The 18,483-nt window shown below is 40.1% G+C and overlaps 1 protein-coding gene across 9 annotated transcripts in view; it reads left to right on the forward strand.

Annotated features, from left to right (window-relative positions):
• CACNA1C (calcium voltage-gated channel subunit alpha1 C) overlaps positions 1-18,483 on the forward strand; it is a 648,228-nt gene that overhangs the window by 453,250 nt on the left and 176,495 nt on the right. For all 9 annotated transcript variants that reach the window (XM_067536222.1, XM_067536225.1, XM_067536223.1 and 6 more), the window contains one exon: positions 11,825-11,928. In XM_067536222.1, coding sequence (XP_067392323.1) covers positions 11,825-11,928 — 104 coding nt within the window. The remainder of the gene's footprint in view (positions 1-11,824; positions 11,929-18,483) is intronic.

Raw genomic sequence — 18,483 nt, forward strand, 5'->3', positions numbered from 1 at the left:
AGAAAACCAAACACAGTGCTCCTCCTTGCTTCTCCTCCTCCCAGTCACACATGTACTTTTGATGGGACCTTGTGGAGCTATGACGCAACTCAGATGCCATCATCTTCTGACTGAGGCATCCAATCTGGTGGCTGCCTAGCCCAATTTTTCCATACCTGGTGGATGATGATCACAGACAAATGGATTCTCAACATCAATCAGTTTGGCTATATCATTGAGTTCCTCTCCCCTCCCCTTCCCCATCACTTTTCAGGGATCGCTTTCATAAGAGGATACTCATTCAGGAGACAGACTCCTTATTTCAGCAGGGAGCCATGAGCCAGTACAACCTCAACATCAGAGAAAAGGATTTATTCCAAATATTTTCTCATCTCCAAGAAACTGGGAGGATGGCCCAGACAGTGTTAATTCCCCAACCTTCTCCAGCTGTCAGCCCTGTCCCCGCATCAGCCTCCAATCTTTCCCAGACTTCTTGACACAGGACACGGGCAGATCAGATATCCAAATCCAGAGGCTCTCCACCTCATGGCCTGGTATTTGGGTGGACATTGAATCCAGAGCAGATATGTTTAGTAGCAGTTCAAGCTATCCTAAAAATAGCAGGAAGGAATCCACCAGAAAGTGCTACTCGGCTCAATGGAAGAGATTTTCTGTTTTGGTCCAACATCGTCTATGTCCACAGAAGAATCAGCCTTTCCCACCATTTTAGATTATCTGCCGACCCTGAGGTCCTCATGTTTATCCCTTAGCTCCCTTCAAGCACACTTGGAAGCAATTAGCGTCAGTTAGTACCACAGAAGTACAGGTCAAGCGCATGCACGCACACACACAAACACAGAGCATTTCTGAAAATGCAATTAGCACCAGATTATCCCTTGCCCTTGTGCAGGTGCACAAAGGAAGGAGATTGCATGGAGCCCGTCCTCCAGCTGTACCTGTTGCTCAGGAGCCAAGCAAAATAGTTCAGGAGTACAGTGATAAAACAGACTACTGCTACAGCTGGTGTTAGCTTCTCCAGAGGTAAAAGGTGGGGACACAGTCATAGATCTGTATGAGTGATGGAAGTCTCATTTAATCCAGAACTTGGCTGTTTTAAATGTACAGAATATTAGCTGTGTAACTAATATTTTCAGTAGGAGTGTCGGTATGCTACCGTCTTACAGCAAGGCAGCACCCCCACATCTTTTCTGAGTATAGTGATGTAAAGGTCCCACAATAGAGTGCAATAAAGTGCAGGAGATGGGTGATGTATTTGTGACATCTTTGGTTTCCCTTGTCTCTGTGCATTGAACTACAGGAATTGCCCACTCATACTTTCATCAATTAAAATGAAAATGTTTTGGTTGTCTGAGCTAAACTAAGCACCTTATACCTCTCAAATCATCTGTGCCGCATGGTAATCCAGGTCTGAGTGTAGCATTATTGGTGCCATTTAATTGTCTTATTTTATGAAAACAAAAACAACAGTACACTCATCTGTTCCCTCTAGTCGCCAGAGTTCCTAAATGTTTATACCTATATTTTTAAAAGGGGACATGGGGATTTATCTGCCAACATCTATTAACATCAGTGGAAGTTGAACAGTTGCAATTCCTGTACCTCATTCAAAATTATGGGTTTTAATTAAAACAAGCAGTAAACATACCCGAGCCTTATTAAGGCCCAGTATTCTCCCCCATCTCACCTAGGGTTGCCAACATTGTATTTCAAAAATAAGGCACTGTTTTCTTAGCACCTCCACCTTATCGTCCTGATATTATTATTAATTATCATTATTAATAATTAATAAAATTATTATTATTATTAATAGGCAGTACTGGTGAGGAGTATATCTTGCTGCTTTTTGCAGCACTCAGCAACTCCCCATCTTGTACAAAGATGAAAAAATAAGGATGTCCCTTGTAATAAGGGGCTGTTAGCATAACATGCCATAAAAATATATGATCTACAGGCATTTTCAACATGAGTATATTGCAGTGAAAACTGGTTCAGCTGAATCAGTGTGTATCACAGATATTTTGACCTTCTGGTCTTTCAATACACATTTTAATTCTCTTCCTGCACTTGTCAAAAGATTCCAAAATGACACATACAAAAATCGTATAAAACCCACAATAATGTGGGCCTTTACAGAGCAGCTGACCGAAGAAAAGAATGTGCAGCTGAATCAAACACACATGGAAGATGAAAACAGAAATTGACCAAAGAGTAAAGCAATGTCATAGAATCCAATGGTTAGACTCTGAGGACTAAAAAGCACAGCTGAAGGCTCAGTGTTGGGGTAGAGTATCAGTAATTTAGGGCTAGATAGTCAAAAGATGGTGGTTATTATGTGTGTTGGACTTTGCACAGCTTCACTCGACTGGAAGAACAGACATATCCTCAAAGGATGTAACGAACATGTAGTGAGTGATGAAAATGTGGCTAAGAGCTAGTGTAAATAAATATACTTGACTAATTCTAAATTAGAAGATCCTGGTGGCTGCTCTGTCTTACACCAGCGGACTATGGTCCCCCAGTAACCATACACCATATGCAGATAGTCAGAGCATATCACTCCCTAGTCTCGCTCCTCCCTGCCCCTGCTCTTCTTCCCCATTCTCCCTCCCCACTCCCTTCTTTCCCAGAAGAAATTTTAAGAAAGGATCTAGGAATCAGGTCTTATATGGTTTTTATGTAAGATTATTTGTAAAATATCTGAATCAATCTACTCCGATAAAGTGGTAGTGGGGGCCAGATAAGTAAGTACCTAGATAGGTGGAAGGAGGCAAAAGAGCATTGCTTAAGATTTCTTGTTCTAACCTTGGTACTTAGAAATAAAATAAACTTAGGGAGCAAAGCAAACAACCAGTTTGAACAGCAGCTGCTAGTCAAGTGCTCTCTCCCTTTAAGTGTCATTGGCTAAGAGAGAAGTCTTGGGCTAAGCTCTCCAGTCCTCCTTCACCGCAGCAGCAATTCTAGAAGTGTTGCCAAGTACAAAATTATTTTTAAAAAATGGTAAAATTGAAACATTGCCTTGATTTCTTTTAAGACAATCGAGAAGGATGTTTGATTTTTTAGAAAGATGTCCTACTGAGGAAAAAAAGCAAAGGTTCCTAGAGTCAATTATTATTGTATTTTGAGGTATTCAGCAGTAATTTCATGCAGTCATTTTAGGATCTGTAAAAATAAGGCTTATTTCTTCTATTGCTTTTTTTCCTTTCTTTGCCTTGATTCAGCTGTGAAACCTGCCTTATTACCCAGCTTATAGACTCTGGAATGCTGAAAGAGTATTTCAGTTTGATAAAAGGAACATAAATTCTTCTCTTGGTACACTGAAATGTCACTTGTCTGGACTGAAATAGCTAACATTCTTTGTTACATAATAGTAATTTTTGGTTCTTCCATCTCATTCTTTCTTGATTTTTTTTCCATGGAATTGGCAGAAAATAACCTCCCCATAATGTATGGCCCTTAATCCTGAACAAAGCCACAGTCCAGAAAAGCACTTAAGTACATGTGTAATTTTAAGCATGTGAATAGTCCCTTTACTTCAGTTCTGCTGGTAATAACACACTGACTATTGACTTCAATGGGATTAATCATGTTTATGCCTATACGTATGTGCTTTGCTAGATCAAGAAAGCAAGCAAAATGGGATTTTATATGGTGAATCTCTGTGGGAGCTGAAGGAGGGAACCCTCCTCCTCATCCTCGGGACAACCATGTTAGTAGGCCAAATCTAGCTCTTGACAGGTATGGCAGGAAGTAGCAGAGGTGGTCCTTTGTTCCTCTCCTACCTGGCTTTTGGGGTACGTATGTTGTGCACAGACCAGCTGGTCACATCTCTTTGGAGATCTGAAACCTCCCCCTCGCCCATTTGTATACATTCTTCACCACTTTGGACACAGGCACACCAGAAATATGCCATTTAGACATTCCAGAGACATAAGCAGGTTAAGGTGTTGGGGGCTTCTACTGATATACAAGCAGCCTCAGGTTTAGTCCCATAGGTTGAAAAAGACACTTATGGAGCCAGGGAAATAGATGCAGTGAATTTAAATTATATATCCCATTCCCTTTTTTCCAATAATGGCCTGCCTAGGGATTGTTTCTTACCATCTATCATTATGTGAAGAAGAAACCAGCATACGTTAAGAGCACTGTGGTTTGGGATATATTGTACGGTGCATAGTTAATACATTTATCAGGACATCTACAAAAAAGGTTACAGTATGAATAGTTCTGTTTAAGGGTCAGAGAGAGAGATGATATTCAGAATCTCATCAGAGTTTAACCAGTAAACAGTTAAAATTTAGACACATTCCTATAATAAATTACATAATTTTAGTCCAAGTCAACAAAGTACTGTAAAGGAACCTAACCACCATGGAGCTGGTTCTTGTCAGATGTAACTAGGCTTCTAAGAAGAACAGAAAAATCCAAGGTAGGAAGGGGAAAGTCACACTTGCCTATCATAGCAAGCTTTTTGCTTATCTTAATGGTTAACAAGAGCTTTCCAGGAAAAGTCCACAAGCTCTTTGGAGACAAGGAGTCTCTAAAATAGCATAATCAACACTAGCATTGAGCAACTAATTTGCAGTGAATAATTTCCTCCAAAAATGTCCACAGAATGTCCACAAAAAGATCATGACTTCCTCAATATAGTTTATAATGGAATTGATTCATGGCCAGAGTGTCAGTCAATACCTTAATCCTCAGCTAGCCCCGCTGATGTGATGGGAGTACTTGTGAAATATTACCTACTGTGAGGAAAGGTGTCAAAATCTGGCCTCCCCAATGACTATTTTTCAAAGTGCTGGTTGTTTTACTTTGTGAATTTATCACAAATAATGCAGTGCAAGTATCCATTACTCAAACATTTGAAATTCAAAGTGTGTTGGTTATTTTTGATTGGTCAGATAGTCAGAAGATACAGAAGATACAATAGTCAGAAGATACTGTTTTAATTCCCTGATTGGGTGAGCATAATTGTTATAGTCAGGAAGAGGGCTTGACAAAACCACTGGGGCTTTAAATATCTCGGTGAAAAGCTGTGGTATAAGACTAGATAACAGATAAGTAGGAATTCTTGAAAATGACAAATCTTTTCCTTTCTGGGTCACACAGGCCATGACGGAGGCGTGTTTTCTAGGAAATATAGACCACTGTAAGATTTATTGGCTGGGTGCAGTTGAGCTTTATTTTTTTCTCATCATATTGTCATCATAGTCTTAGCTGTAAAAAGTGAAATTAGATTCTTGTCTAGTTTACCAAATTGCTTCTGTGCCAGGACTCCGGTAAGAGGTTTGGGGAACCTGTCCCCCTGTAGTGCAAAGCAGTGTCTCACATATAGCATTTCCAAAGCTTAGTCTCAAGCATGCAAGCTTAAAATTATATTTCCATAAGTATATTTATGAATCAAATGCAGTCATTCACATATTTACAGAAAGAGAAGAGAAATGGGAGCCTGAGCATGGCCAAAGAAAATAAATTTTAAATCCAAACAGTTGGGCCTTCTTATTTTCAGTATTCATCCATCTTGAGTCTTTAGGTGGCCTTGATAATCTGTAATTAATAAAATTATTATCTCAAATGAATAAATCTTTGGGCCCTTCATGCCAAAGATGCCAAAATTACCAAACAATGGCTGCAAAATGGTTAATTATGGGAACAAAAGTTTGGTTGTATCAGATCAGACCATTAGTTCATTTAATTTGCTCTCCTATGTTTAATGGCAGTTGAGGAAAGCACTTTCACACATGCTTAAAGTTAAGAATATGTTTAAGCATTAGATAGGTGTGCTTTCCTGAATCAGGGCCTCTGGCAGGGAGCTAATTTCAGAGAAAGTTAAATTTTCCCCGACCCTTACTGTAGTGCACCTGACCAGTTATGCAGTGCTGTACATAGAGGCGGGGATTCTTTCTAAATGCCCAACAGGTAGATCACTCCAGGAAAAAAAAATCACATTTTATTTTGCCTTATCATTGCAAGCATAGCATACTTGCAGCTACAGATGTTGTTATTGGTCATAGCCCTAGAATTTGGTTTGATCACTTCTTGAGGCAATGAATTCCACAGGTTGCCTATATGCTGCATAAAGTAGCATTTTTCTTATGAGTTCTGCATTTACTGCCCTTTATTTCCTTGAGTGGCCCATTGTTCTTGTTTAATGCTACTCTGCAAAAGGCTGTACATCTTATTATGAAGTACTTGAAGCACCTGACATATTTTTTTAAAAACCAATCACAACATTCTACACTTATTAAAAATCAACTAACATATTTTGCAGGAGATAGGAATTTAGCCCTGGCATCCTAGTTAAGTTACATTCTGTCAACCTAGAGCTCTCCTCTATTTTCCACTGGATCCAGTGTCCTTTGCTTTCTTGAAGTGTTGCAATTTAAGAGCTGCTGCTTTATTTCCTTCCTTTCCAGAGGCAGTTGCACTTCATTGATGGATGAAGTGATTCCCATATATTTAGTTTGTCCTGGTTTTATAGAGTTTGTCAATTGTTTTGGGACAAACTTTGGCACAAAATGTAATTGCATATTTGTGTATCCTAGAGGCATCATGGTCTAGTGGATTGTTTCCACCTCAGTCACTGAGTGGATGAAAGACATTCTGTATAAGTCTGCTGTTGTTACTTGTTACTTGGCTGGGGAAGTTTGAAGTGCCTTCTGCCTTACTGGTGGAGAATTACCCATTCTAGTATAGTGGCGAATTATTTCTGCCATAATCCCATTGCTCCTGATATGAGAGGTCAGTATATGAATTTAATGTTTGTAAAATGTGCCAGATTAACAAACCTGGAAACAGAAGTCCTCTAAACAGGCCAAAGATGATAGTAGCAGTGTAAAATGCCACACTCCACCCCACCAATATGGCTAGATCCTGTTCTGGAAGAACCACCAAAGCACCTCCAGCAGCCAGATGGTAGATTCATCTCCATGTCTTTTCAGCTCTTGGCTTCATCTGAAAATGCCAGTTGTGGTTGTAGTTTAGCAAACTCTAGAATTAAACTTCCCAGCTGTTGTCCTGCTCACAGGTGTTATCTGCATAACTGGACCACAGTTTTCGACTGAAGTTGAAGGCTGAGATACTGTACCCAGGAGAGCAAACAAAGAAGGTTGCACTGTAAGAAAGGGATTATTATTGCTATACAATGTGTAAAACAGTCCCAGGCTGCCAGAATAGCTGTCTGTCCTCTGCAACAGAATTTGTGACACTGTGAATAGGCTCCTCAACTACCAACAACCCAGAATTGTCAATAAAATGATTTCAAAATTCATATAACCTCTTCTGGACAATGTTGAACATTATTGCCAATATAAACAGTGTTTATTTCACTCATGGAGGGCAGAAATGACTCAGTGTTTGTTTATAACAAGGGACTTGTGCTGCATCCAATAGAACGTGAGTCTTACTTTGCCTCAAAAAGATAATTATGCAAGAAACATCAACCCAGAATACAGGGTTGTGTGGAGTTCTGTAATACTTGCATAACATGTTGATTGATATGCAAAGTAGTAGAAATTATTCCCAAAGTATCCAGCTGTTCTCCAGATTTTGCAAAACGATAACGCGGGTATAACTTCCCACAAAGCCTCACTAATAGCAATAGTACTTTGCATTTCCATAGCCCTTTACAAACATTTGTTTAATCTTTTAGTACCCCTTTGAGTTAGTGGCCTGTTTTGCTGATTGGGAAAACCAGGTATAGTGAGATGAAGTGACTTTCCCAAGGTCACCCAGTGAGTGTGTGGCAGAACTAGAAATAGATTCTGTGTTTCCTTACACCAATTCTGTGCCTTACCCATGAGACCATCTTTCCTTTTTTAACAAATGATACATCAGAGCTAATGTACAATAATGTACTAACCTTATGATCCCTGAGAGTAATAAAATGTATGCATCTGAGGATGTGACAGCTGAGAAAGGGTAGGCATTTTGAGATGAAAAACAGGATGATTTCTGCAAACTATCATGTGATGGAGTAGTCGCACCTGCTGTTTGCATGTCCACCTGACCTCATAACTATCACATGCAATCTTTCACTGACACCAGCTTGCAGTCACTCTGCCCTCTATCAGATAGTATAATCACTCAACCTACATAGTATAATAGTCTCATTGTAGAACTGTAAAGTTAGTCGATGATCCACCTTTCCTGGTAAAGCTCATATGGTTCATAATAAATGTTCACCTGGAGAGAGCTAAGGGAAAATTTACCCTGCAACCAGAAGACCCAGGCAGCTGTAAAACAGGAACTGGAGAAGTAACCTTTAGCAGTGCCTATGCCTCTTCACGCTGGACAGCATCTATGTAAAACATCCTGAATCTCAGTCTCCAAACTTAATAGCATATAGACAGTAAATCTCTTTCAAGATCATAATTAGCAAAAGGCAACTGTAGCAGTCCAGTAAGTTCTGTAGTGACAGCCGCCAGCTGCTGTCAAGGGGTATGTTTGTGATGAATGTCTGCATATTCACCAAGCTTTGAAAAATAGCCAAGAAAGATTTTGAGTCAAGCACAGATTCAAGGTGCTTTTAGATAAAAGTACAGTAACATTGTTCAGCTGATGGCAGTCTATCCCAGACTTTCAGTACAGTTTCACTTTACAGGAAGAATTCCCACGTGCTTGGTGACATGGAATCTTAGCTGAGGATATGAGGCCTTCCTGAGTGATAGTACGTTGGTGCTGTTGTTCTGGGCAAGTGTATTTGTTTTTCTTTCCACCGCCTGTCAAATAGTTCCTAATCTACCCTGCTCCTCCCCACCCCAAGCCCCAGAGACATTCTTCATAGGCAGGTAAAGAATGTAAGGTGTACTTGCATTTTTAGCAGAAGGATGCATTTTAAACAATTGCACCAAGCCTTAGCAAATCTCTGACATTTAGAAATTGTATCATAATGTCACTCAATAGCAAGTTTCTTCTTTTGCCCATCAGTCACAGCCCAATCCTACATTGTATGGAAAACTTTCTCCTCCAGTTGAAGCTAATGAAAATTGAGGGTGCTTAGCAATTTGTAAGATGCTCTCTGATAGAGCCCAGGAAGAAACATAGTAAATAATGACCAGCTCCTTATGAAATACCAGTGAGTTCTGTACACCTAACAAATTATTATAAAATTAATGCTGTTTTCACTCAGCCTTTTCGTTATACATAAGACTGTACATTGTAAAGGAGATGAAAAATTGAGGTCCTGGTCACTTAGTATCAGAGACACAGATGCTCTACAGTGCCAATGTGCAGCTTCTTGATTCTCAGGGTCAATCTGTGCTTACCTCTGTTGACAACAGTACCAAAGGGACATACAGTAGTTAGCAATGTCTGGAATAAAACATGCTCTGGCCATGCCATTCCATTCCCTACACCGGGTTGGGGTGGAAGCTGAGAACTCTTCCATGCCAAAATGGTACAAAGGCCAAGAATACACCTGTGAATCTGGCCCATAGCAGTTAGCATACACTTATATCAGTCTTGCAAAATTCAACTCATCACTCCTCTGGGCTGAGTACATTTTTTTTGATGGGCAAGTAACCTACCATTGGTTTTTTTCATTATCATTATCAACCATGATTAAGGGCAGTTGAGTCACTTTTGTGCCTGTGCTGGTAAATTTTTATGATAGTTTTCCAAATTTGATTTATAGTAATTAAAAGTCCCATGCCATTCTTCATAAGAGTAGGGGTGTTAACTCTGGTTTCCTGGCATAATTCTAGGTTGGGTAATTACACTCTGGCTGCCCAAATTTTCCTCTGTGGTTTCAAATGGATATCTTATTCCTCCTGTCCTGAACACTTGTGTAGGGCTGCTGTGCTTTTTAAATAGTTGCTGTGTTTCCCTGCAGAAATGACTGCATGTCAGTGAAGGGAGAAGTGAAGTCTATATAATTTGTATCTTAATTTGTTCCTATTGCATAGTCCTTCTGACCCTTTGGGATGAAAGATACTATGTAAATATAAGACATTATTACTATTATTTATAAACTAATGTTAATAACATGGAACAATTCTACACATGTATTTAAGAGAAAACTTAGAGAACATAGGAAGAGGAAGCCCTGCACTTGGGAAGAGAGGAGAGGAATTCAAGAGCTATTTTCCAGGAACAAAACCTATAAATCCTCTTGGGAAGAAGCTGATGAGCTAGCATCACTGAGATGGACTTTGAGTTCACTTTTTAATGAGTTCTTTCCTATTAAGCTGCAGTTTAGGGATCCCTGCCTAGAGACACAGATTGCCCCATTGACTGTGGACTGTTGCCAAAGAAAGTCATCAGATTACAGTTGGAAAGTTCTGAATTTGGGACTTTAAAGACTGTATGATGAGAGGGATATGGATGATGTACTTTTTTTCTACAGAGAATTCACTTTATAAGTGTTGCTTTCCTCCCTCCACCTGTTGAAGATTTCAATTTTTTTCCTAAATAGTTATGTGGCTTAGTGTCTTCTTTTCTGAGTTGGTAATGTGTGAATGCCTGTGTACTGAAGAATTTATGACCTGGAGGAAACAAATGCTTAACTTGCTATGGAAGGATTGCTATGGAATACGAAACAATACAATGTAAAATTTTCAAAAGTGTGGTCAGTAGGGCTTGGGCTCCTAAATGACCTAGGCACATTTGAATATGAAACTTAGGTTCCTAACTAAGACACTTAGTGCTTTTGAAAATTTTGTCTATAGTCTATTTCTCTGATGGTGCCATCTCTTCCTGGGAGATCAATGTTTATGAAATGGGAAGGCTGGATTAGTGCATCCAATTATAAGATGTCTTCATTTGAACATCCCAGAATATGAACTTCTAACAAAACTCTTATGATAAGAATGAGCCCTTGAAAATGGAATTTGTATGTACCTGAACTGATATGCAGGCTGCTCTCCGTATAGTGCAGGTTCTGGTGCTCAGATGATATTGTGTTTGAAACAGCCTGATCTATGTGCAGCCACCTGCAGTCATGTCAAACCTGGAACTGCACTGATGCCATTTGATTTCAGGATCTCCCGCTGACATGGGTGGGAGTCATTGGTTGGAATGGATAGCTTCTACAGACAGGAGGAAGGTTTGTAAGGAAAGTTTAGAAAGCACTTTACAGCATCAGAAAATGGTGGGTATTGGCAGGACTTTCCTCTTAAGCCTGCTCTACATTTGAAAATTATATAGACCTAGCCACATCATTCATAGTTGTGAAAAATTTCACACTCTAAGCACTGTAGTTGGGTCAACTTAACCCCCAGTGTAGATGCAGCTAGGTCAATGGAAGAATTCTTCCATCGATCTAGCTATCACCTGTTGGAGAAGTGGATTAGGTACACTGATGGAAAATCCCTTTCCATTGATGTAGGAAGCATCTAAGCTCACTGCCACAGCAGTACAGCTAGCTACAGTGCTGTAGCTGTGCTGCTATAATGCAGACATGGCCTAAAGGACACAAAGACTGCCATGACTATGGTAAATAGTATGAGAATAACCAGGGAGTTGCCATTAAAAAGTCAGCATTTGACAATAGTTACCGTTCACTACTATCTGAGGTATCACAGTTCTCACCTCTACTTAGAATGGGAAATAACTGTTACTGGAGATCACAATGTGTGGTACATGTTTGCAAAAGCTGATTTTATTAAGGTGACCGCAGAATGTCATACCTATGTGAAAACAGTGACTGAGAACAGAGGAATCAAAGGGAAAGAAAGAGAAATGAAGATATCATAAAGAAGAAACATTTGGTACATTTATGTCTGAATCAAACAGAGGCTCTGTTTACAAAACCTTTCCATCTGTTCCTTCGCCTAATCAGTTCTGCTTTCTCTCTCTGTCTTCTAACTTTCCTTCGTCTTTCCAGATGCAGGACGCTATGGGCTATGAGTTACCATGGGTGTATTTTGTCAGTCTGGTCATCTTTGGATCCTTTTTCGTTCTAAATCTGGTTCTTGGTGTGTTGAGCGGGTAAGCTGCCAGTTTTTGATGTCCTTTTTCCAATGCTGCAGGGCAAGACTCCATAATCAGGGCTCTTCCTGGTCACCAGGGTCCCTTCCTTCCTTCCTGACCCATCTCTCTCCAAAATAAAAGCCTGAATCCAAGGAAGCTTTTACATTGGTTCTGAAATAAATAACTTAAAAAGTTATCAGCCAAAATAAATGTCACAACAAAGTGTGACTCTCTAATGAGGAAATTCAACCTCAGACCAACCAAAATACTCAACTCCAGCTAGACTGGAGAGAGGACAATTTGTTCTCAATCATAAACTGCAGTAATGCAAAACTTTGAAAGCCCTGCGCCTGGTGACTTGGGATCCCTTTGGCTGGAGCCTTGCAGTGCTCAGAAACTGAGCCTGTCTCACTAATTATCATTCCACTCTTCCAGGTCAATGATGCCATAGGAAGGGACTGGCCCTGGATCTATTTTGTTACACTAATCATCATAGGGTCATTTTTTGTACTTAACTTGGTTCTCGGTGTACTTAGCGGGTAAGCAGAACCAGGAAAATGTTTTATTATTATTTATATTTTAAATTTATATCTCTATCCCTTCTCTTTGGTTATGGATATAATGGGGCAATGGTGGTTCACTCTCAGAAACCTTTAGTAGAAGCCCCTGGTTTTATTGTGAAAATACCAAAATATGGCATCAGATGGCCCACCTGAAATGGGGGAAATCTTTTGAGTAAAGCCCTTTATGAAAAGCATACACCTTGCCTTTAAAATATTCTTCTCCCTAAAGTAACCTTTAGAAGGGGCCATGAATAAGGACAAGCATGTCACCTTACCATACCAGGAAGGGATTTTTGGTAAAATCCTGGAAAAATCAGTGGAAGGAAAAGGTGACTAGCAACATATATGGCAAATCCCTAAACATTCGTAAGATGGGAGTCCTGCCAAATTATTCCTTCTTAACTTGAGAGATTCTCTTGTTTAATAGCCTTTAGACAGGCTAATTGGGGGGATTCTTTTCCCCCTGAAAGACTAACATGTTTTTCTTTAATGGGCTCGTCTTCTTTGTTGTACACGTTACAGGGTTTGGGTTAATGCAGGAAGAGGTCATTTTCTGGTGATGTTTTATTAGGGTGATCATGAGAGTCAGGGGGGAATATGGTAGGGAGGGTTAAAATGTCCCAAGAGAAGCAGCAGTGCCTTATTTCTTCATTTTAACCCTTGCTACAAAGCATCATTGCTGAGGCCAAGTAAGCAGTAGCCTTGCATAAAAACAGCTGTTAATGTATCCAGAAGTTAAACACTGTGCTGGCGTTGGTTAACCAGATAACTAGAAGATCCAAGTCAACAAACATTCTTAGCAAGATTTTCAAAAATGAGTGCCTAGGATTAGTTCCTAATTCCATGTTTAAGCACTGCTGTGTGCTCAAGATTGTTAAAATCAGGCTATTTTATGTAGGTGTGTAAATACAGTCTTAGAAGCTTAACTTTAGGCAGCCATTTTTTAAAAATCTTGGTCCTGGTGCTTACTCTGCTGAGCCTTGTGGGAAGTTTGGTCAATGTCTGTACCCTGTCAGCGTTACTGACCTCTTCAACTCTCACATCTAATTTTGATAAAGTATTCTTGAGGTGAGAGGGTCATGACAAGTGAAGGGTGACTCTCTTAGCAGGAGTGGAAGTTAGGTGCCTCACAGAAATGATGTGCATGGTCTCAGAGGCAACCAGAAAGGGAGGGCACTAGTAGGCCCACACAAGAAACTTCTCTGGCTATCCTACAGAGAGATTTCGGGTTTAAAGAAGGATCCATTACTTTCGGCATCACCCCTACTGAGGGAAAGGTATGCACTTGTAACAGCTGCTGCCAGGAGAGGATCTTCAAGTGAGTAAATGGAGAGGAAAAGAAGATCCAAAAATAAAGGGTGAGGCAATAGTCTGTGTTTGGATACCTGGAGAGTGATACTGTGGGTCCAGTTTTCAGACATGAGTTCCTTAATATCATAGTCAGAGTCCCCCACTTAGACACTCAAATCAGCAGGTAACCATATAAAATAGCAGTGGAGGTTGGTGACATATGAAAGTGGGCAGGCAAAACTGATTGCATCTTTACATGACAAAAAGTCAATAGTGGTAATTAAAGATTATATATTTATCTGACTGTGGGGTTGGGGGGAAGAGTAGGCCGTGCCCACCCTGCCAGCACCTAAGATATTGCAGCCAGAAATCACTAAAACTACACTACAAATAAGCAATTTTTTGGGGACAGCTGGGATCAACCATGAGGTTCATCCACATTATGTCACTGAGTTGAATCTCGTTGACTGTGTTGACTGTACTGTGATATCTGCACCATTTCTGCTGTACCTTTCACAGTCAACCTAGAGGATCGCACTGGGAACCATTCACTGTTTAACATCCCTGGAAAAGGCCTCCTACTTCTTAGCAAGCTGAAATGAGGAGTTGAAGTTTCCAAAATTCTTTAGAAAAAAGTAACACAATGCTCAAACAATTAATTTTCAATCACAGTTCTGAATTGTACTGAGTCATGAAGTATCTACACCCTTCAGACTTAGATATTGCTCAAACGTTCCCTATTTCTACTGAGCCATTCTACATAGATGTTACAAAAGAATATTGCTGGTGATCTGTACATTCAAGGTAACCCATTCTGTACATCTCATTTTATACCCAGCATGTCTTGAAGGAAGAGAATTATTTCTTACACTTCATCAGTCAAAAGGGAGATGTTACATTCATGCTCATATAGACCTAAATTTTAAATAATTGCTTCCCAATAATGTGGATGCAATTTTGTGCCCACAGTTAAAATTAGGGTGGAATTAATTGTGCCAGCTAAGATGCCTTGATTGAACCTATTTTTTTGCAACTGCAAAATTGGAGGTTGAATTATGCTCTGGCTAAATATCAGAGCCATAATCAGTCATTCCTAGATATCTCATTCCAATTAGTGGACATCGTGAACAAGCCAAGCAATATACTATACCTAGTTATATGCTAAAGTAAATACTATACATATATATGAACATCACTATAGTCCTGCTACTGGCTTGCCTGAGGATAAGGAATATGGATGTATTTCTAAAGAAAATACCATACCAGTTCAAGGAAAATGACTCCACATAATTACAGCAGCAAATTTGACTCAAATTCAGTTCTCCCAAAGATCAGGGTGTTTACATCTGTGGGTTTGTTTCAGTCCATTAGAGATATGGGCCAGCTGTGAGACTTTTAGCCAGATTCAAATTCAGCTTTCCTCCATACCCTTAAGCCCTGGCGGTATTCAGATTCGTGTTTGTAGTTCAGTCCATATCTAATAGTAACCCAAAAATAGGGCAAGCTGACAGGATATTCTGTACCTGTCAGAGTAAATAAGGTTCAAATCCATATGCTGGACTTAAAGTAGTCACTAAGGCCTTTAAACAGCTATAATTTCACTGTTTTGCTCACTTTCCATCACTCCTCTAAGTACCAGAGATCATAATGAAATGGGGTATAGAACAAGAATTGTGCATCCCATTATCAGAGCAGGGAAGAAAAGGTTTCCCCTAGATCATACAGGACAAAAGAGGAAAGATATTCGTACTTGTGATCTTGACTCAGTCCAATCTCGTACGCACTGAAAGGCACTTCCCAGACACACTCCATTTGTTGAGTTTGTACCTAAGGGAAGCTTTCTCCTCTAGTTTTCCGTAGGAAGAAGGGGAAAGTGAAGTAAATTGAATGCTGGTTAAAACTGCCAGATTTGCAGCCCTCAATTAATGTTGTTTATTCATTGAAAAGAGACAGGATGGCCATTACTTCTGTAAGCCTCCCCCATGCTACTCTCCCATCGTCTTTCAATGTTGTCTGAGGAGAACACCTGTAGGTTTGAGATGGTAGCTCTTTTGGTCCTTGGCCTCCCTTCTGAGACTGCCAATAAAAACATTAGTGCCAAATGTGATGGTAGTGTAGTGATGTGCCTCCTAGGAACTTGACTGAAAACACCAGCTCATTTCACATACGATACTAAATAGCTTTCAGTCAGTAACAACTGTTGGTCATTAACCACTGGATTACCCTGGATTCTAACTGGCCTCCTAAATATGAAATGTTCTGAATTTCATTAGCAGTTTCCTGAACCACATAGTCCTCAAGCGTCAAGTTTTATTGATACCACAGCTTAGAAACTAAGCACATTTAAGTCCTCTTTTTTAGAAGGTTTTCTGAAATGAGAAACACACTAATGTTTTGTGACGGATGAGTCATGTCAATATTGTTCATTTAGGTCAGGGGACTGGGAATTGGGATTGCTGGATTCTATTCTCAGTTCTGCCAGCACAAGGCCTATGTACTAGTTAAATCCCACTTAAACCCTTTAGGGATCACTTAAATCCTCCTTACACCCAGTTGAAACCTAACACGTTTTAAGTGAGACTTAAGTAGTGCATAGGCTATATGCTGGCTCTTTGCACAGGGATGTCACTTAGTGTGTCATGGGCCAAGTCTTTATGCCAAAGGTCAACATTTTTAAACTCACGTGCCCGGATATAGCCATTTAAATTCATATTTACACACCTAAATACATGTGGTTCCATTGGTGTCAAATGCTCAGCACCTCTGAAAATCAGGCCACTGATTTAGATGCTTAACTTTAGGCACTTGAGTTTGAAATGTTTGGCCTTAATCTTGCTTTTCCTCAGGTCACCCATTTATAAAATAGGGTTAATAATGCTTACCTACCTCACATGTTTTCTGAGCCTTTAATTCATTAATGTTGGTAAAGCTCTTTGAGAGTCTCAGAAGAGAGATGCTATAGAAATAGAAAGTGTTGTTATTGATTGGTTTTTTCCAACATCCATCTTTTTTTTACATTTCCAAACAACCCAGTTGTGATTCTCAGGGTAAGAACACTTGATTTTTCACTTCTGACATATGGCAAAGTTCCATCCCAGGACTTATTGTGAAGCTATTTTCAGTCCCGAGGGCCCAGCACAGCTACTCTCCACTTTCCACTTTAAAGTCTTCATTATCACAGTCCCATGAAGCAGTGCAAAGCAAGATGATGGAGGAGTGGACCATGCAGGCTTACTTTGTCACACACTGTAGCTCTGTGTGTCTGTCTGATTCATGAAGACCCTTTCCTGTAGTCATTATCTTGCAGCCTAGTTTACAGTCAGGCCTCACAAAGGGCCTGATCCAAAGCCCATAGAAGTCAGTGGGAGTCACTGGACTTTGGATCACGCCCTAGGCGAAAGGGAAGCACTTCCTCTGCAATGATGGATACTCAGCTCCATTTGAGTTACCAGAGGACACCACACTTGGCACTGATTAACACCTTTGGGACTTTCAAAAGAGTATAGCTTTGGTCTAACTGCTCGCATTGACTTCAGTGATTCAACTCCCATAGGCCTGAATGGAGGCAGAGTTAGATCAAATCTGAGTGCATCTGAAAACACCAACCTTTGTTGGCGGTATAATCAAAGCATCTACAAATTGACTGGCCAGAGAGAAAGAACTCACTTCTCATGCCTAGAGATGGGCTTGCCTGTACCTCATATAGTCTTTAACACCTGTGCAAAATGCGTGTAAAAGGCTACCACTCAGAATAGCTGCATTTTACACTTGTTCTAGTAAATGAAAACACACAGTATGAAACTGTGCAGGACTTAGCTCAGTTCTTGTAACTTAAGGTTGATCCACATTGGTAGGGTTGTATGGGAAGCTTGCACTGTCAGAGCCCATGCACTACTTGTTCTGTGGATAAATGACAGTCTGAATTCTTGCGGCCTATCTGTCCAGTACATTTCACCACCTCTAAACTCACTTTTTAAAATAAAGGCATCTCACTGGCTCAGAGTCATGGAAGAGAAAGTTTAATCCAATTAAAATTGAATTCAGTTCAGTTTAAAAGAAAATCGGTGGTTCCCCAAATATTAAGACAGACGCCAAAAAAAAAAATCATTAATTTGAGAACACCCAATAAAGAGCCACCTTTCCTGAATATAGTCGTACCACAGGTTCATCTGACTTCCTCTAGTGAAGGAAGAAGTCCGGTATCTAACCAGAGGCCTATCCAGCACCTCCAGAAAAAGCTGATTTAGGATAGCATTTGCTGTCCACAAAAGAAGTAGGGGACCACAACGCTTGGCTTAACTACATGGAATTCTTGTTCCGATATCTTGTGTTTAAGCACATAGTCAATATAATGTTTTTTCATCAAGCTTTCTAAATGCTCAGCCCAAATCCATTCTCTGGCTGCAGCCATTATTCCTAATAGTTGTCCTCCAAACTTTGGATTTGCAAATGCTTCTTTCTGGTCAGACAGAAGCAGGTAACAGTCTCTAATACAGGAAACCTGTTGCAAAATACACACGCCTAAATTTTCAAATACAGCATCCGTTGTTGTTGGTGCAGTTTTTCACCCTCGATCAAATGTGTGAACAAAATTATGGGTGCATTTAATTACACCTACAGTTGCACCCATTGAGGTGCAATTGCACTTGCAGTTCTGGAGGTCAGGTTGAGACTTGGCTATAAGTCAGCCCTGCAGTCTCTCTTTCCAGCTGTCAGATTA

This window comes from Emydura macquarii, unplaced genomic scaffold (assembly GCF_026122565.2).
Source record: "Emydura macquarii macquarii isolate MOO-44397 ecotype Brisbane River unplaced genomic scaffold, CSIRO-AGI_Emac_v2 contig_3530, whole genome shotgun sequence".
NCBI classification, from domain to species: domain Eukaryota; kingdom Metazoa; phylum Chordata; order Testudines; family Chelidae; genus Emydura; species Emydura macquarii.